The 20,638-nt window shown below is 42.1% G+C and overlaps 1 protein-coding gene across 6 annotated transcripts in view; it reads left to right on the top strand.

Moving 5' to 3' along the window:
• SLC16A12 (solute carrier family 16 member 12) overlaps positions 1–20,638 on the top strand; it is a 67,304-nt gene that overhangs the window by 33,502 nt on the left and 13,164 nt on the right. For 5 of the 6 annotated variants that reach the window (XM_043552330.1, XM_043552328.1, XM_043552329.1 and 2 more), the window contains 2 exons: positions 13,821–14,045; positions 18,686–18,789. In XM_043552330.1, coding sequence (XP_043408265.1) covers positions 13,936–14,045; positions 18,686–18,789 — 214 coding nt within the window. In that variant the 5' untranslated portion in view covers positions 13,821–13,935. Of the gene's footprint in view, positions 1–5,027; positions 5,130–13,820; positions 14,046–18,685; positions 18,790–20,638 lie in introns of those variants that run through there. The other variant, XM_007071591.4, reaches the window with a different exon arrangement.

The following is a 20,638-nucleotide window of genomic DNA, read 5'->3' as shown; positions in this document are numbered from 1 at the left end:
GCCAGACTTAATTGATAATGAAGCCTAGCTGAGGAGAGCCTGGGTGATGACTATAAAGCCATGAAGTTTGTAGTAGAAAGAGACAGCAGGGAGAGAATCTGTAGTCATTCGCTGAGGGATAGAAGAAGTAAGAAGCTGTCCAGGGAGGCCGCAAGGAGTCTGACAGAGTAGACCTTGGCTGCCAGCTACAGGGTCCCTGAGGCTAGGATCACTTAGGCTCCCCTACCAGCCACCAAGAAAGGTGGGATGAAACGCCCTGAAGTAAGAGATATAAGGATTATGAAGCCCAGAGACTGTTGGAAGACACCTGTAAGGTCATTTGACTGTAGTTTGGTTGGACTCTGTTGCCTCAGAAGGGGTGGACTAAAGCATGACTTGCCTGGAGGGCCAAACTGCAAGAAGAGAGACCACTGCAGTGAGCAAGCAATCTCGGCAGGGGCTCCATATAGGGACAACCGCTTTGCTATGCCAGGCACAGGGAGGTGAGCATATGGTGAGTGAACCCCTTTATGGGGGCATTTTTCCATTTTACTAGAACTCAGGAACATTACTGACCAACTCAGCCTTTCGTAACTTGAATGAAAACAACTCCACATACAGAAGGGATGAAAAAGCATCAGATGAAAAATGAGAGAAATTCAAAATACAAGTACATTTTCTAAAAGTACTAGGTGAGGTCATCTCAACTTCCTGTAGCCCTGACTACTGCTTACTTGGTAGCTCTATATTTAGGAGTATTTCAGGCATGAGTTACAAAGCTCCCATAAACCTGCAGAATTATTGCTAGCACTTCCCTAAGGCTCTGATCCTACAATTGTGGCAGAAAGTGTTCATCTGTGTAGATCTCACTTCAGGACTTGGATTTGAGAGAGCTGGCAGTATCACTGCTTTTCAGCGGCCTGGGTACTTTTCTTATAAGCCTATCTATATGACCACATGATGTAGCATACTCCTTTTTAATCTACATAATGTTGTACTCCCCACACAGCTAGGGCTGCCTGGTACCAAAAATCTTCCTTGAATTAATGGTGAGATGAGCTTCTTCTAGGTCATGTTCCCTCTACAGTTCACATCATTACTAGACTATCCCCAACTAACACAAAGGAAGAAGAATATTTGGATCACTGTCAGGGTATCTCAGTGATGAAATTGGTTTGCATCAGTGAACAGAAAAAAAGTGATAATTTAGTCACATTAATCACCAAATGCCTTGAGAAAAACATCATATTCCCATGTGTCCTATTGCAGTAGTACAGCAGAATTCTTTCTCATGGTAGTGTTCCTGCAAGATGGAAGAGCGTAAGGCTTTACAAAAAGCTTTTTCTGTATTTGCAAGCAATTAAATTGAAAAGTTCACATCTGTTTAAAGGCATAATGGGAAATTGATGAAAAGCCAATCCAAAGGAGTGAATTTATGATTCCCAGAACAATTAGGGAAATCAAGAAAATGAAAAACTGAAGTATCACCACATATTTAGATGTTCAACTGTAAAAGAGAAGTGCTTTCTGGAATGTTTAAAATATAACAGTATTTAAAAAGACAAACTTCAGAAGGAACCCCCAAAATGAAATATAATTGTGGAATCAATATATAACTTGGCAGTTCTAAGAAACATTCTTGTAACCTTCCATACTCACTAAAAAATGAACAGTGAATCAACAATGTATATTAAGTACAAATACTGAGGAAAAAAATAGTTAGCAGTGGGGAAGGCATATGACCCCTATGGTAATGACTGCTGAACTCCTGGGCCAACAGCCTCCGGAATAATAAATGTGTAGTTCACCGCTGATTTATTATTAAGAAAAAAAATCCAGAATTCTAAAAATCTTACCACTGAATTACACTTATCACACAATCTAGTGAGTAGGAGAAACCTTGAAGTTGGTGCAAGCTATAAACATGAATCCTAGGGTAGGATTTGGCCTAAGATGACTTTTTTCATTAGTTTTATTTTTGTATTATTAAAACAGAATTCAGGTCACAGTACAATAAAAGTCCTTGCCCTTTGGGGGTGTCTGCAAAAGTTTTGAATCTTCTGATGGGCAGTTCTTCAATTTTGATTAGATTTTTATTTACTATAGAAATGTAATGGACCATTAGAATGAAATGACCACAGGGCCAAATTCTATCCTCAGTCTTCGTGGAGTAAATTTGCAATAACTCCATTACAATCACTCTGGATTGACACCAGTGTACATGAGAATTTGGCTCAGAATTCCTAACCGTTTTCTTTCAAACAGAGAGTGGATCCAAATGACTTTCCAAAGTATTATTGAGTCTTTACTGTTAACATTTTCAGATGTCTATTAGTAATTGGGACTGCTTTGTTCCAGATCCACAGGAAAAATCGACAAAAACTTACTGTTAAAATGCTGACACTTATAAAATGTCCATTATGTGCTGGCTTCCAATTAGACTCAGAAGAATTCTCTTTCCAGTCAGTAAGCATATTTTATTGTATGTGATCATAGAGTAATCTTACTGAGAGAATACACTCTAAAGGGCCAAATTCTCCTCTCCTTTAGACCAGCGTATTTAAGTGGAGAATTTGGCTCTATATACTGTCATTACAGTGACACTTGATATAGATGAGTTAAAGGTCTGTCAGGGCTACAATCAGAAATCCATATTTCCAGGTGAGTTTAGTATAATTTGATCATAATTACTGCCTCGAGGCTGAAACTTGGACTAATACGTCTCAGACAAAATTACTTTTCTTCTGAGTATTCCTTCACGCTTGTTACACCCTATCAACCCTATCATGTAAATATGTGTAGTGAAACCTGCACTAAATAAGGACTAACTATCAGAGCCAGTCCTTTCTCTGAAGAAACCACTTTAAATAACCATAAGGATCATAATTTTGTTTGACCTTTTGCTATAAACCACCTGTGACAGACCGCTGGCTTTTGCGAGTCCCTTAGATGGTTTCTAAAGTTGACTAATTTCACTGTGAAGTTTTAATTTGCATCCTATGGACTCAGCAGACTATACTGATTCCCTCTGTGAGGGCCTGTAACCATGTCCTCATATGTGATCTCACCAGATCTCACAAACGAAGTCCTGCAAAGGGACCAGTGTGAACGGACCCTCATGCTCCTGCACGGTCCCATTCGAATCAATGGCTATAAGAGTTCCCCCACACTAATCCCAGTGCCGGGGTGGGCCATAATAGTATTCAATTACATTATTACTTTTGTTTTACAATTTTTATTTTCTTGTGTTTTGATTCTGAGTGGTTATTTTTCCAACTCCCTCCACCCACCACCACAGTCTCTCTGCTGTAACTTTACTCTCGCTTCCCTCCACCTTCCCCTCTTGCCTTTTCTCCTTCCCTTCCCTATCCATATTGCCATTCCTTCTCCTCAAAAAGAACAGGAGTACTTGTGGTACCTTAGAGACTAACAAATTTACTAGAGCATAAGCTTTCATGGGCTACAGCCCACTTCATCGGATGCATAGAATGGAACATATAGTAAGAAGATAAATATATAGATATAGATATATACAGAGAAGGTGGAAGTTGCCATACAAACTGTAAGAGGCTAATTAATTAAGATGAGCTATTATCAGCAGGAGAAAAAAACTTTTGTAGTGATAATCAAGATGGCCCATTTAGACAGTTGACAAGAAGGTGTGAGGATACTTACACAGGGAAATAGATTCAATATGTGTAATGACCCAGCCATTTCCAGTCTCTATTCAAACCCTGGTTAATGGTATCTAGTTTGCATATTATATCAGCTCAGCAGTTTCTCCTTGGAGTCTGTTTTTGAAACTTTTCTGTTGCAAAATTGCCACCCTTAAATCTTTTACTGAGTGGCCAGAGAGGCTGAAGTGTTCTCCTACTGGTTTTTGAATGTTATGATTCCTAATGTCAGATTTGTGTCCATTTATTCTTTTGTGTAGAGACCGTCTGTTTGGCCAATGTACATGGCAGAGGGGCATTGCTGGCACATGATGGCATACATCACATTGGTAGATGTGCAGGTGAACGAGCCCCTGATGGCGTGGCTAGTGTGATTAGGTCCTATGATGGTGTCACTTGAATAAATATGTGGACAGAGTTGGCATTGGGCTTTGTTGCAAGGATAGGTTCCTGGGTTAGTGTTTTTGTTGTGTGGTGTGTGGTTCTCCTGTTTCCATGCTCCTAGTACCTCACGCCTTCCCCCTACCCCCTGCTCACACCATTTCCCACTACATATAAATGGACAACTAACCAATTGAAGCACATGTTTGTCACCCATCATCCTGATTGCTCTGTTGATATGCTTGCTACATCCTTCCCCCTCCCTGCCTTATCTGTCTTTTTTATTTAGACTGAAGCTCTTCAGATCAGGGACTGTCTTTTATTGTATGTTTGTATAATACCTAACACAGTGAGGCCCCCATCCTGATTTGGGGCCTTCTGGACCTATTGGAATACAAATTCATTTTTATTATCATTCTCTTATATGAAAGTCCATCATTACAGGTCAGCAAGCAGATTAAAGATTTACAGACTAGCAGATTAAAAATTGTCTAAATATATTTTTGTTGATAAAGTGAAACAAGTATTGAGTACTTATTGCACCCTATGGTGTGGTGGTGGGGGGGTAAATAACGTGCTTTGAAATGCACATATGTATGTATGTATGTAGCAGGTCTGTCTATGGGAAGAATTCAGTATGCATAGTAAGATCACAGAATAGTATGCACGTAAGCCAGGCATTGTCATCCTTTTAAAATGGATTTTTTACTCAAATGGCTGCTACGGCTATTGTTGAGCCATATCATCATCATTATAGGGTTGAGTGGCTGCACTGAAAGCCGAATGTGGCCCATAGTCTGAGAGCACTGAGATAAATAAAGTATATCTCAAACTCAGGCTTTATCAGTGTAGCCTGTACATGATCCAAAATATAATGTATTCGTAATTTAGAAAAATAGACGTGTGACTAGATTCACTCTTAATACTTCTTAATAGCAATATAAGCTTGCCTAGTGCACTCATTTCAACTTAAATCTTTTCTTCCAATCAGATGGATGCCACCCAGTTAGAAACAAGGCAATGCATCGTATTGTGGATGAATGTCTGTTTAAAGATAAGAGTGATGTTTCCCAAAGATACAGTGAGCTAAGGAATGTAAGTGTTGTAGTGGTTAATAATCTGGCTGAAATCTTTTTTACAGGCAAAATTCACTAAAGGAATGATCATTTTTAATGACCTTTTGTAACGCTTTAAGGGAAGCAGTGAAATTAGCAAGACCTGCTTAAAAGTTGAATGAACAACCTTGTGCCTTAGTCAGTGTAATCCTCAGAATTACTGGTTCCCAAGGGGACAAGTGTTAATTGGACAACCTGTGTAGGGATGTGTAAACCCCACCTGTTATCTCAGAAGAGCATAAACAACTGGTTTTGTCTAAAGATTAGACAGACACATCTCCAAGTGGAGAAGAAATCTGAGACATCTGGGCAGCAGCACTAAGATTTTCAGGTGAGTTTTATAAAAAATAAGGCAAAGTCATAATCCTAGAACTCAGGGGCTACTTATCAAAACAAGCTGTTCTTTTTTGGTTAAATAGCTAATCAAGGTTGCAAAATGGGACAGCTCATTTCTTAATTGGAGAAAATATATTAGAATAAAAAATGCCTTCGAATCCCAGAATTAAAGGGTATTTGTTTCCCATGCATTAAAGAACAAGTTAAAATCTATCTGACTACCAAACTTCTAATTTTAATGCCATTAGAGATATGTAATTGTTATGGAAAAAAGGAAAGGGAGGCCAGGTGCTATTTCAGAATAATTTATTTGATTACACTCCTGTGCCCTTCAACATCTTCTCCCCTCTTATTACTTAAAAATGGCTCCTAAAAAGAAAGTTTTCAGATTATTATGTGCACTAACTTCTTTAAGAATACTTAGAAAGTAACTAAACTGGATCTAAGTAAACATCTAAGGACACCAGAGAGTGGGGAAGGGAGATTCTTGATACCATATGAAATATTTATCAATTTAGATAATCTGATCACAGCAAAGTAACATGCTATTTCATGTTCATATCACTAGTACTATCTCATCTTCCTTCAAATGTGCTGCTTGGTTTAGGCTACTCTCTCTGTGGGTTTATATGCATCCATATGCAGCAGTGAAAACCCTTCTAGGGCAAATAACTCTTTCAAGGCACATTCAGAAATCAGAATATGCAATATGCAGAACTTATGCAGACTTAACCTGTATATAGATCACGAGTCAGCTCTGATAGCACTTATCAAATATTTTAATTTTTTTCTTTTCTACCATCCATTTTCTTTCTTCTTTCTCCCATTTCCCTCCTTTTCTTCCATCTTTTGCTCTTCTTCCCCTCTCTGCCCTTTCCCCTTCTTCCATTTACTGACAAAATATGCAATATTCAGAGAAGAGAGAACAAAGACCAGAGAAGATCCAAGCAAGAGGTTAATGCATTCATATAACATATGCATACCAACAAGTTATACTAAATCTCATAATCGGAGCCCTGCATTGAAAATCTTATGGAAAAAGTAGCTGCTTAGGAAGATAGTAAACCTATTAGAACTGGGTGAATATTGCACACACACAAAAAGCTGTGATTAATCACTCTAATTTATAATTAATTTTGCATTAGCCTTGCTTATGCAGCTTGTATTCATTTTCCATGAACATTCATTCCCAGAAAGTGAATTTCAAATCTATGTACATTACTATTCACAGGAAACAGATTTTACATTCACACATGCAAATTCATTCATTCTAGGAGAACTTGTACCCTCAGCCATTCAGGGCACAGTGGCAGTCATCATGTGTACCTTATCTGACCAAACACAGCGAAACACCACAGCTAAAATAGTGAAGTGAATATCAAATACTGAATATGTACACATAACTTTTTCTCAGAATTTTTTCCTGACAAAGCACTGTCTAAATCCTTTTGTTCCTCATTCTGTGTCTCATGAAAATTACCTTTCCTTCTGTATTATTTGACATATGTAGAAATTATGGGCCAGATTCTGACTGCCATTATACTGCTGTAAATCTAGACTAACATCTTGGACCTGATTCTCAGTTACACAAAGGCCCTTTTATGCTATTCTTGCAGTGCAAAAGGGCCTTAATTTACTCCCACTTTAAGGCCCCTTTTACATTTCCAAGTGGGCTTAGTATAAATGAGAATAAGGGTAATTGACTTTAATAGAGTTACTGCAGCTTTACACTGGGGGGAGAGCAGAATCCAGCCCTATGTCTGTTTCTCCATCATGGATCAAATATCTAACGAGAAGCCCAAAAGTTTGAGAATCATCCAAAACCTGCAATGGACGAGAGAGCTATTTTCTGAAGTATTATTAACCAGAAACTCTGCACTGGAGATTGAAGAGATGAACTGGAACAGAAAAAACAAAGGGACTCTCTCTAATTTCCACAGTTTAAGACTAATATCCTCTAAAACACAAAAGCTGTTGCAATATCACTGTATCACTGAATTGTACTGTTTAAAAAATGAAATCTTTACTGTGGAAGGACAGATGGACAGAGAGATGCAGTGAGTGCCTCATTGGCTATGTGCCATTTTTTAAAAGATTGGTGGCTCATGTGATGTGCAGAGGCCAGTTGCTAGGTTGCAGTGGATTTCGTTGCCTTCCTATCATTAGGAGAGGGATCTCCTGATGAGGTGAGACACTGAGGCAGTGTCCTTTGAGCAGACTTGCCCTCTTCTTTCTGTTGGCTGAGCAGAAACAGTGAGGAAGATGCTGTTGCTAACTGTTGTTTCCTATCCAGGAATCTTGACGACAACTGTAAAAGTAATTGAAAGGCTATTTATTTTGCCAGATTCAAGCCTAACATATTAACTTGAGAACCAGCTCACTAAGCAGTGACTCATCTTCTGGACAAACAGGGTAGCTGAGAGTTTTCTCATATATCAGCAGAATTTCTGCTACCTTTTCCCCCAGAGTCTCCTGTGAACTCATTATAAGGCAAATTCATTTTAATGCCTCAGTGAAAATTACCCAAGAAAGGTTCCAAAGTGCAAACTCTCTAGTGATCTCTTCCCTTAATCCTTCCTCCCCTCACCCAAATCTGAGAGCAAGACTCACGTTGTATGCATTATTTGTATTATCACAGGCCCCAGTGGGACCAGTTGGGATCAGGGTCATATCATGCTAGATTCCATAAAAACACCAGGAAGACACTTTGTGCACCAAAAAGCTTAGTGTCTAGATTAAGTTAAGATGCACAAACAGAGGTAGGAATAGTGGAGGGGAGGACAGGGGGTCACACAGCTGTATGCCTCATTAAGTGTTTTTCAAGACTTTGCTTGCAGCGTCCACAACCCAAAGAAATTCAGTTGTATGGCATCATTAGAAAAATAACACTGGATTTGTTTAACGACAGATAACGTTTTCTAACTGGAGAATCAAATTGCCATAATGCCAAAATAAATGTGCATTAAAAGTTAAAGAAGTATGGGCTGGATGAATGGACTATAAGGTGGATAGAAAGCTGGCTAGATTGTCGGGCTCAATGGGTAGTGATCAATGGCTCCATGTCTAGTTGGCAACCAGTATCAAGTGGAGTGCCCCAAGGGTCGGTCCTCGGGCCGGTTTTGTTCAATGGTGTGGATTGTACCCTCAGCAAGTTTGCGGATGATACTAAACTGGGAGGAGTGGTAGATACGCTGGAGGGCAGGGATAGGATACAGAGGGACCTAGACAAATTGGAGGATAGGGACAAAAGAAATCTGATGAGGTTCAATAAGGATAAGTGCAGGGTCCTGCACTTAGGACGGAAGAATCCCATGGACTGCTACAGACTAGGGACCGAATGGCTCGGCAGCAGTTCTTCAGAAAAGGACCTAGGGATTACAGTGGACGAGAAGCTGGATATGAGTCAACAGTGTGCCCCTGTTGCCAAGAAGGCCAATGGCATTTTGGGATGTATATGTAGGGGCATTGCCAGCATATCGAGGGACGTGATCGTTCCCCTCTATTCGACATTGGTGAGGCCTCATCTGGAGTATTGTGTCCAGTTTTGGGCCCCACACTACAAGAAAGATGTGGAAAAATTGGAAAGAGTCCAGCAGAGGGCAACAAAAATGATTAGGGGACTGGAACACATGAGTTATGAGGAGAGGCTGAGGGAACTGAGATTGTTTAGTCTGCGGAAAAGACGAATGAGGGGGGATTTGATAGCTGCTTTCAACTACCTGAAAGGTGGTTCCAAAGAGGATGGATCTAGACTGTTTTCAGTGGTAGCTGATGACAGAATGGTCTCAAGTTGCAGCGGGGGAAGTTTAGGTTGGATATTAGGAAAAACTTTTACACTAGGAGGGTGGTGAAACACTGGAATGAGTTACCTAGGGAGGTGGTGGAATCTCCTTCCTTAGACATTTTTAAGGTCAGGCTTGACAAAGCCCTGGCTGGGATGATTTAGTTGGGGACTGGTCCTGCTTTGAGCAGGGGGTTGGACTAGATGACCTCCTGAGGTCCCTTCCAACCCTGATATTCTCTGATTCTATGATTTTTAGTCCATATTAAAAAATTCTTGAGACTTTTTCAGAAATGCTCTAGCACCTCCAAGCTTTGGAGCAGGGACTTGAAATGTGACAGGGGGTTGCCTGTGTGTCAAGGACGTGCCTAATGCCATCCCCAGGAAACTCCTCCCAAATCTGGTCAAGATATAAGCCTCTGAAAAATTGCAGTTTGCATATGCTCAATAAAAATGTCAATATTAACAGCTAAAATCTACAAAGATTCTATCCTCACTGAGCATGCTCCATCCTCTCATAGCCTAGTGCTGACCAGACTGCGCATGTGCCATCCCCACAGAGTGAATGAACATACTACAGCCCAGGGTTATGGGAGCTCAGAGGGACTTCAGCTGTAATGACTCCTCCCAGCTGTTCCAGGCTGGGGTGGGGACTGCGAGCCAGGTGGCTGGGGGTATGACACTGAGGTTGGATGATGTACTAGGAGGTGAGGGGCAGAAGGAAGACTGGAACTGGCTGGACAAGGGGACTGGGACTAGGAATGCTTGGAGGGAAATGGGGTCAGTGGTAGAGAAGAGACAGATCTGACAAGGAGCAGGGTGTGGGGGAAGAAACTGGACTAGGCAAAATGACTAGGCTAAGTAGCCAGTAAGGAGATGGAAGGAAGAGATTGAAGTTGGATAAACCCAGGAAGGGAGACTGGGACTGGAAACCAATGTGAGGAAGACAGAGATGGATTAGATGAGGATCTGGGAGGCAGGAACTGGGACTGCCTGGGCAAGGAGACTGGGACTGGGTGTGGGGAAGGCGAGAAACTGGGAGCCAGGGGGGAGATTGGAAGTGAACCTGGAGGGGAAGACAAGGACTGGCTGGACAAGAAGACTGGCACTGGGATAAGAAGACTGAGGAGTAGAGGATGGGACTGTGACAAGGAGCAAAGGGTGGTAAAAGAGACAGGACTGGGTCAGGGACCAGTTAGAGGGGATGAGGCAGAAGGGGTCAAGGTTGGAGGAAACGAACAAAAAAAGTCTACGTTCACTACAACACACTCCCCTCCAGAGTCTGGAATGGAAGGAAAGATTCCTGAGTCTCACCCTGTGATTATGTAATTAAAGACTGTAACATAATGCATATGCCCAACAGGGACAAATTAAGGAAGCACAGGCAACCTTAGTTCTGGCATTTCCTAGCTTTTGAGAGCTTGACTTGGCAACCTTAATATTCTTTTCTTTTATATATTTGGGGGCGTGTGTGTGTGTGTAATTCTTTATAGGTTCTTATACTGCACTGATCACCATAGTATCTGAGTCCCTTCCATTAATGGATAAAGCAACCTGTCTAACATTTGTCACGTATTTGTTCTCTCATCCTCCCACCAGGGGAGAAGTGTCTTGTTTTGGAACTTCTGAAAATAAGATGTATAGACACGTTGCTATATGCTTTAGTTAGAGAAGGTAGGTCAAAGAAACACGCCTTGCACTTGGATGGTGGTGAGGTTTGTGATGGTCCTGAGTGCCTGGGGGAGTTCATTCCACAGTCTTGGACCAGTCCTGGAGAAAGACCTGTCTCCTGAACAGAAGAGCTTTACTCTTATTGTAGAGTTCAGAGAAGCACAGCTGTCGATTATAGTCTTCATCACAGAGCTTCAGTTGACCTTTTAGGTATCCTGGGCCCATGCCATTCACTGCCTTGAGGATAAGGGCTGAGACAAGATTCGAACTGACAAGGTCTGTGGTCTCTTCTCTTGCAAGAGTGAGCTTGTACTTGTACGAGCTTCTACATTTTAAACTCCCATAGGAACATTTGTGGCCAAGCTACCTATTCCTGTGGCTGTTCATAAAAACTCTTGCAATGACAGCTGGGACTTCTTGTTAGATTTTTGTGAGCAAAGATAACCATTACTATATAACCAAACTGCAGATACATCAGGTGTTCAGTAAGACACAGGGGCTATTTTTTATGTTGGGGGTAAGGGACCTGACAAACTAACGAGATTGAAAGCCACTGTGAATTGGGAAGGGAAGCTGACCCGTTACAGGGGATGTAATTTCCACCACAACTGGAGCCACTTGCAGCCCTATTTTATTTTAATTAATGTGTTATTCGTATTTGTACCATGGTAGCACCCAAAGGTGCCACTCAAGAGGCCTATTGTGCAAGGTGCTATACAAACATGTAGGTTGACACTGTCCATTTCCAATATGATTTAAATGAAAAACCAGTGAGTGTGACAAACCATCAGAGGGAGGAGGGTGTCATATACAAACATGCATTTCATAGGCTAACAATGTGCATAGCCTGTTGGCTCTGAACCATTTAGAAATATTTAAATAGAAATATCAGCTATCCCCATCAGACACGAGAGAGAGAAAACACACATGATACAGTATCTCGGCCTCAAGTAAAGAGAGTGACAGAAAACCAGTGGAAATAACTGGTTTTTCTGGTATCCTTTACATCAAGAATTGGGGCAGACATTTTGTCAGTGACCTGGTTTAACTTGTGTCATCGCATGACAGTGACATGTAGGTCTAGCCTGCTCCATGGATTGTTTTATTCCTTGATACTGTTTTTGGAGTATGCCTTCTAAAACACATTTGCATTAAAATAACAGCCTGAAACTGCAGACAAGCACACGTTTCCATATTGCAATTCCAAATATTTCTCTCACTATGTAACTCAGGTCACCAGTTCTGGTGCATTGTAATACTGTCCTGTGGATTGAAGCTTCTGCCTTAGGAAAGAGTTTCTGTTCCAAAATGCACAAACTGAGATGCTACAAGGGTGGATCGTGCAAGTTTCAGTTGGAGGACTCGGGTTCTTAATGTTAAGCATGTGCTGTAGTGCTTTGCTGGATTGTGACCATAGGGCTCAGGGCCTTTCAGCGTCAAGCACCTGCGCAGTGTCTGACTGAGGAACTGTGTGACTTGAGCAGGCATCTCATCAGAGATTTAATCACTACCCTGAGTTGCTTATCACTGTGTACCTTTAAAGAGCCCCAAAGCCCTTCTCCAAATGTTATCAGATAACATTTCATGGGACTGCCTGTGATTCTTGTCAGCATGAATGGTGTATGTTCAGCATCTACAATATTACACTACAGCTGTGATATTTTAGGTTTCTCTCCAAGCAAAACTGAAACACATACCAGACTGCTTTGCTTGTTTGTTTGAAGTCTTTACTTCATTCAGGAAAAAAAAACCCAACAACCCTGCAACAAAGCAACTAGCCCTTAATAGTAATCACCCAAACCATGCAGTCATCCTGCCCAGACCTGGGAATGGGGAACAGCCCAGACAGCCAGGCTGCATGTGCAGGAAACTGAGCATACGTGGGGCTTAGCCTCAGAACGCTCAGCCCTGCCTTGTGTCGTAGTGGTTGGTGAAAACCAAATCACAGCCATGGCAGCTGGTCACTATGGGTCCAATCCTGCAAACGTGTGTAACATGAGTAACTTTAGTTGTTAAGAAGGCCACTCACATGACTTTAGTTGGTTACAGGATTGAGCCCTTTAGGTTGAATTCAGTCTAGTGCAGAGGTCCAGCCCCATTCAAACTGCATTTAAACCCTGTTTTGAGATTTTAATTGTAATGTAAGTGGTACACAGACATTGTGTTGACTGTTTTCATGGGAAAGGGTAAAAATTCCTCCCTTTATGCTTCTCCCTACTCAGAAAAATCATAACTGAAGTCAACAGGTTTTGCTTGTTGTGGGGGGGTGGGATTTTTTTCCACTCACCTGTAGTTCAAAAAAGCTCAGACTTCCAGGAATATTCACCTTAATGTGTAGGTGAAAATTTCAGCCCAAAAGGTGAATTTTTCAGTAAATTATATGTGAGTGAAAACAGTTGATTATAAGGGAAACTGTTTTACAACTTTAATTAAAATCAGGTTAGAGCATCAGTTAGCATTAGTCAGTGTAGCTCTGTTGAAGTTAAAGGAGCTACAGGGATTTATACCGGTTGAGGATTTTGCCTGTATATGTGGATCACTGCATTTTGTGGTATTATGTGCTAGGTGTAATTGCGGAAACAAAATATTAAAGGTAGAAAATCTCTCAGATGTAGGACCAAATTCTGCTCTTGATTATACAATGTAAATTGAAATCAGTGGAGTTCCTCCTGATTTACAGCTGAGTAAATGAGAACAGACTGTGACCCAAGTTCATTTGCTTTTCACAATGCACAGAATGTGTGTTACACAATCATAGTTAAAAATATATCACCACATACAATAAAACAACAGCTATATATTACCCTTTGATAATGTAGTTTCACAGGGGTTTTGTGAAGGGTGACTTAGTCTGATTCTCTCCCTGCTGTTTTTCTGTTTCAGATGGCAAATAATCCTTGTACCAGGTAACATTCCATTCATGCTCTGCATGTCCGCTGGAGTCGGTCCCTTACAGTGACTCTGGAAAGAAGAAAAAAGAATCACCACTATCACAGCTATGGCAACACCAAAGAAAATTCTTCTCTCCTCCCCTCCCGATGGAGGCTGGGGATGGATGATTGTTGTTGGCTGCTTCCTCGTTACTATCTGCACTAGGGCTGTAACAAGGTAAAATAGCTTCTTGTCAGGCTGACTGTCTGCAATCTTTCTTTCTTTCTTTCTCTCTTTCTTTCTTTCTTATAAAGAGAAAAATAAGAAAGATCCTTTGTAATGGCTAATAGTTGAAGTTAAAGGAATCAATTCTGTCTGGACTTTTTACTATCCTTCTAACCTGTTTTGTTTTCGAAGGCCTTCTGAAATCTGTATGGGGCTGGGACAGCTAAAAGATTAAGATTCCTCCAGTATTAGTCCTGCTTAGTCCCCGATGAAAGCTGTTACGCCCTGACCAAGAACTCCTATCAGCACCCTTACTATTCTGCACTCTCAGAGTTACTTCATGCTGTAGTTGTTCAGTGGGGACTAGAGGAGGCAATCAGGGTCTTTCCAGGCCCTGTGTCCCTCTCTGACCTTCCTGTGATTTGTTTTGGACAGTTCCTGTGGATTTGTTTGACTCTTGGGTATATCTGATCGACCTGTAGTGTAATCTCTTTGCTCTCTACAAGCATTTCAGGTGCCACCCTGAATGAGAGCTGTGACCTAAAGAGGCCCTTCGCTATGTATACCTCAAGTATCCTAACTATGCAGGAACTATTTGTTGCTGTATTCCTCAAAAATAGAAGGAGAGAAAATAGGCTAACATACTTTGAAAAGCGCATCTATACATTTGGGGACAAGAAGGTTCCTTCTGCTAGTGTTGCTGTGTTTTATTTTTACTATAGATGGGTGGATGGTCTATGTTGATATGAACATGTAAACTGTATGAGGGATATCAGAGACAGGCAGCACAGTATGTGAGGGGCATTGGAGACAAGGGTCTCATTTGAACTGGCAACACGATACAGTTACAACTCTTCTTACCTACATAATGTATTTCTTTTTAAATGAAGCTGCCAGACCTGATGAAGGAATTGTGTGGTAAGTCTCATAAACACTTGTCTATAACCACGTAAATGTTGATCTAGTGCTACCATATTACTGCAGCTACACGAACCACATACTAACACTACACGTTTTTCTAAAGGCAGTTTTGTCCCCATAATGTTTGCTTTTTTGCATGTGAAATACATTGATTTGTATTATAGAACTGATCTAATTGATGCTATATTTTCTAGAACAGATGCATCTGAAATCTGGCTTTGAACTGAGAGACAGTTGATTGATTGGAGACAGAGCAGGAAGAACACCCAATAACCCCTTGCTTATTTAGCAAACTTGAAATATTCCTGTTTCTCAATCAGATATTGGGTGTGTGGATATTTTATTTTCAGGTATCATAAAACACCACTAAATAGTGGTATGATGCCACATGAGCAGTAAAGGAGACCGTGGAATTCCATGGTGCATTTGAGATCAGACATAGATACGGCCAGAAGACCTGATGAAAGGGGCTACTTTACCAGACTATATTTGAGAATTACACTGTGCCCCTCATCCTTACTGATGCTGTCATTCAAACAAAACTCTTATTATTTTTCCTTAGTAACATGCTTCTAATAGTACATAAACGCATTTTATCCTAAAGGTCAATTTTGTTCATTCATGTGATATGGAAAGATGACAGACACACCCTGCACTTTGATGTTGTGGATTCAGGAAAGAAGAAGAATGTCTGTATATAGTCTTGGTTTCAGAGTAGCAGCCGTGTTAGTCTGTATTCACAAAAAGAACAAGGAGTACTTGTGGCACCTTACAGACTAACAAGTTTATTTGAGCATAAGCTTTCGTGAGCTACAGCTCACTTCATCGGATGTAGTGAGCTGTAGCTCACGAAAGCTTATGCTCAAATAAATTTGTTAGTCTCTAAGGTGCCACAAGTACTCCTCGTTCTTTTTGTATATATTCTATTGCAACTCGGGCTAATGAAATCAGTGGGGCATTGGGTCTATCCACACTGAACTCATTGCGGGGTCATAGCCTTAGGCCTAATCCTGCAGACAGTCATGTACACACTTAACTTTATGCACATGAGTCTCATTGATGCCATACTTCATAAGCTTGTCAGAGCAGGGGTTGTGGTATTTGATTTGCAGTAGGAGGTACCTAAATAAATAATACTAATAAGTCTAACATTAATTGGCATCAGTATAGACAGGGTGTGTGTCTGTGTGTGTGTGCGGGAGGAAAGATTTGCTTACTATTTGTACTTCAACATTCTACCTTATTGGCAGATTTTAAACAGATGGACTCCTGTCTTTGTGTTCACAATGCATCCGTGAGTATTTGCAGCCACAAAAAGGGAGGGCTGGTCTCAGAATCAGTCTCTGTATGTAAAGAGCCATTCAGAGTCTATGCTGTTAAATCAGCCAGCATTTGGATCCTTTGTTTAGTTACAGTGTATGCTGCTGTCTGCAGGCATATGGGCACAGGATTCCTTGATTACTGTGAGTTTGTTCCAAAATTTACGTAACCGAACGGCATTTTGTGTGCATCTGTATATCTATATGTCTCTGTAAACATGAATTTGAATCCTTCTTGTGCCATCAGAAGTCAGTTAGGGCATAGGGAAGGCTCTGCCATCCCTGTCTATCATGTTGTTTGCTGGAGTGGCTATCTTGTTGTGTTTCTATCACTTCACTTTTTTACGAGGATAGTTTGTTGGCTTATTGCTCAGCCCCTTCTTCCCACCACCCCCAACCTCCCGCCTGGAGGACCAGTAGACTACTTTTCATCTGGTCCCTCCCTACCTGTCCTGCTTGGGTGGCCTTGCCAGGAGTTAAAGCTCCCTCTGGCATAGCTCTCAGGGTCATATGCAAACATTCCCACCACATTCTGGGTATGCATGCAGTATCCTGGTTGCGGTGGGAAGGCCTCTGCATTCCAATGACCCTGAGAGCTATGTCAGCAGAAGTTTTAACTTCTGGCGGAGCCACCCAAGCTGGACAGGTCAAAGAATAGGGGCCAGACAGAAAAGCAGTCCCTAGGTCCTCCAGGTTGCAGGGGAGAATGACAGGCCAACATCCTATCCTTGAGAAATGTCTTGGTGCCAACTGACTGAGAGCACAAGAGGTGCACAGAGTTTTACAGGGATTGCCAGGTCAAATATTTGCCTAATAATTCAGTAAAGGTTGGCATATGAAGTTTTTACTGAGAGCCAGTAGCCCACTGGTCCACCATAATCACTGAAAAATGTATGCACAGATCATGTTTAAGGAGTTATATGTTTATACTGAAAATGAGATTCTTAAGGCAGATAACCAGGAGGCGACATGTCTTGGATGGCTTCCTTTCAGGAAGCGGGTAACAGACGCTTATTTTCCTGCCTGGTTGTTGTGTATTGTGTGTGTCTTAACGGAGGCCTATTTGCATACTGAGCCAGATGCTGATTAAGAAATTGCAAAGTCTACAATAAAGTAGTATACAGCAGGTGGTATCCTGTTTATAAATATGGACAAAGAATTATTCTGATCTATCTGGGTATGCAAACAGACATCTTGGATCTTTCACTGAGGAGACAAGCTGCCAGCATGGCTTGTCTGATGAATGGAAGATCACAGCCAAGCCTCGTTTAATACACGGGAAGGATTTTGGATAAGTATTGCTCTAAGATATGAAAATAACTCTAAGTTCTAGAATGCATGCTATGGTTTTAATTTATATGTAACCATTTGTTTCCAATACTACTTCTTGTTATCGCTTGAACCTCTATATTTTATTAAATAAACTTTTACTGTTTTCACTATAAACATACCTAAGTGCTGTGTGTTAAGATCGGAGATGTAATTGGTAATTTGGGGTATACTGCTTCTGTGGAAGCAGCAATTCTGTGAATACTGCAACTGTCTGGTGGACCAGGGGCTGAACATTCCAGGGAGATACTTGGGGGTTGGAATGTGCCTATCGCTAATTTGTAGAGAGAGCAGGGCCTGCATAAGGGAGTTCTTGTGTTGCCTGTGGCTGGTGCAGCCAGGGAGCTGACATATGGCAGACACAGACAAGGCTTCCTCATGCTAAGGGCTGATGATAGCTAGGTGCCTCATGGCCCTGGGTGTCCCTGGGAAGTATCACAGGTTGAATGATAGGCCAACAACCTATCCTAGTGAAAAAGTGAAAGCCACTCTGGCAAACAGCATGATAGACAGGAATGACAGGACCTTCTTTGTGCCCTAAGTGACTTCTGATGGCCCAGAAGTCATCTGACTAATATATATTAGTCCTTGAAGAGAGTAACAACAATGTAGGAATAGGAAAATAGTTTAGGGGACGTTAAAATAAAAAAAGGCAAGATAATTGTCTGCTCTTTTAAAGATTGGCTGTCCTTGTGGAAGGAAATGTCTTCCTGGTCCTTGCCGGATTAAACTGATCTGTCTAATCCCACTACTAGGGTCATACTTGGTGACCATCCTGTGTCTCATTTGTCATTGTCTCATTTGTTCTTCTCTGATTCAATTAGATAGATATAAGCCAGGCACATGGACTAGTGTAGGAACTATCCATCCCACGTGCCACATTGTCATTTGTCATTATTTCCTGTGCACCCAGATAGTCTCTCATTTCGGTCTCCATTTTGCAGATGTTTAATGACCCAATTCATTTCCCTTGGAAGTCAACAGGAATCTTTGCAGTGACTTTCGTAGGATTTGGAACAGACCCAAACCAGATGCCCTTTATCCCTGAATTTAACAGATCAGTGTTCATGTTTTCTTTCCTAGATGTATCTCAATTTTCTTTGTGGAGTTCCAGACATACTTTGCTCAGGACTATGCCCGAACAGCTTGGATCCATTCCATTACAGACTGTGCCACGATGCTGTGTGGTGGGTATTGCACTCTCTGAGTAATAAACTGGTTTCTTCTTTAGTCCTGTGGGATACCTGATATTAGTGTATTCACAAGTCATCTGAGCCAGTGTGGAAAATTTCTGGCTTCAGGCTGGCTAATGACTTTTGTCCAGCACATCCTGGCTTTGTAGCCAAATGGGTATAGTATGTCCAAGCTGTGTCCTGCAGCACAGTTTGGCAAGGAGGGGGCTTTTTTTGTACCATTTTGTCTGATACTGAAAAGAAACAGAGCATTTTATTGTCACGTGATGTGTGTTTTAAGAAATGTTTTAGTGAAAAGACCTAATGGGAAGGGTCACGGTTTAAGAGGAATTCCACTGGGACTTGTTTTGCCTATATAAAAATATTGCAATTATATTTCAGACTTGACTGTGTGTTTCCTAGTTCCTTTGGTTCAAGTCACAACCATCGCATCCCTTCACTGAACTTTTTTGTGAGCAAATGTCCTTTGTGTTTTCTTTATGAAACATCCTCTAGGACAGTGGTTTCAAACTGTGGGTTGTGACCCAGTACTGGGTTGCAGAATTGAAGGCACTGGGTCGCAGCGGCTCTGGTCTGCACCACCAGCTGGGCCATTCAAAGTCACATGGGTGGTGCTGCCTGGCTAAGACAGGCTAGTTCCTATCTGTTCCGACACTGCACTGTGTCCTGGAAGCAGCCAGCAGCAGGTCCGGCTCCTAGGTGGCGGGACCACAGAGCTCCATGCACTGCCTTCGCCCTGAGCACTGGCTCTGCACTCAATGGGGGTTGGGGTGGGGGGACGGTGCCTGCGGGCAAGAGCCGCACGGAGCCGCTTGCTTACCTCCACCTAGGAACCGGACCTGCTGCTGGCCACTTCCGGGGCGCAGCGCAGTCCGCGGTGTTAGGACAGGCAGGCAGCCTGTCTCTGAACCCAGCTCTGCTGCTGACTGGGAGCTGCTGGAGGTAAGCCCACGCCCCAACCCCACGCTCCAATCCCCGCCCCAGCCCTCAGCCCCTCCCTCAAACCCAGAGCCCCCTCCTGCACCCCAAAACCCTCATCCCTGGTTCAACCCCAAAGCCTGCACCCCCAGCCCAGAGCCCTGACCCCCTCCAGCACCCCAACCCCCTGCCCCAGCCCAGAGCCCCCTTCCACAACCTGAACTCCTCATTCCCCGTCCCACCCCACATCCCTCACCCCCTCACCCTAACCCTCTGTCCCAGCCCTGAGCCCCTCTCACACCCCAAACCCCTCATCCCCAACTCCATTGTGTCATGGGCATCAACAATTTTCTTCAACTGGGTCGCCAGAAAACAAGTTTGAAAACCACTGCCCTAGGACACCTGTTCTGTTCTGGAGTTATACTTAACTTCTCATGGATATCATTTAAAGGTCTGCAAAGTACTGTGGAAACTTAGGGTCTGATCCTGCACACGTCATACTGCAGGTAGAGTGGTCTGCCCATATTCATTGCATTCCAGGATTGGGGCCTAAAATGTAGCCGTCACCTCTGCACCAACTACGCCACATCTCATAGGCAAAGATGTGAGGACAAAGTTTTCCGCCTGAAACTCTAAGGGAATTTTAAGAAGGCAGAGAGAAGAGCCCAAAGGTTTCTAGGATTTGTATTTCCCGTGGGTGAAACTGGACTTTGGCACTCCACACTGCTCTTTGTGTGGGCAGGGATTTTAACTTTTAATATTGCTGGGTCAGCCTATTCCTACCAAAGAAGGAGATCATTTCTGCGCTTTATAGTTTCTAAGCTCTTCAGTGATGAGGCAGAAGGAGCATCTTTTCATAGAGTAGCAGTACAAATTCCAGAGGTAGCAGGTTTATTGCTGCTGTAATGAGAGGGTAATGAACAAA

This window comes from Chelonia mydas, chromosome 7 (genome assembly GCF_015237465.2).
Source record: "Chelonia mydas isolate rCheMyd1 chromosome 7, rCheMyd1.pri.v2, whole genome shotgun sequence".
Classification (NCBI taxonomy): Eukaryota; Metazoa; Chordata; order Testudines; family Cheloniidae; genus Chelonia; species Chelonia mydas.
Note: the sequence above shows the minus strand (reverse complement) of the source record. Positions and strands in the feature narration are given on the sequence as shown.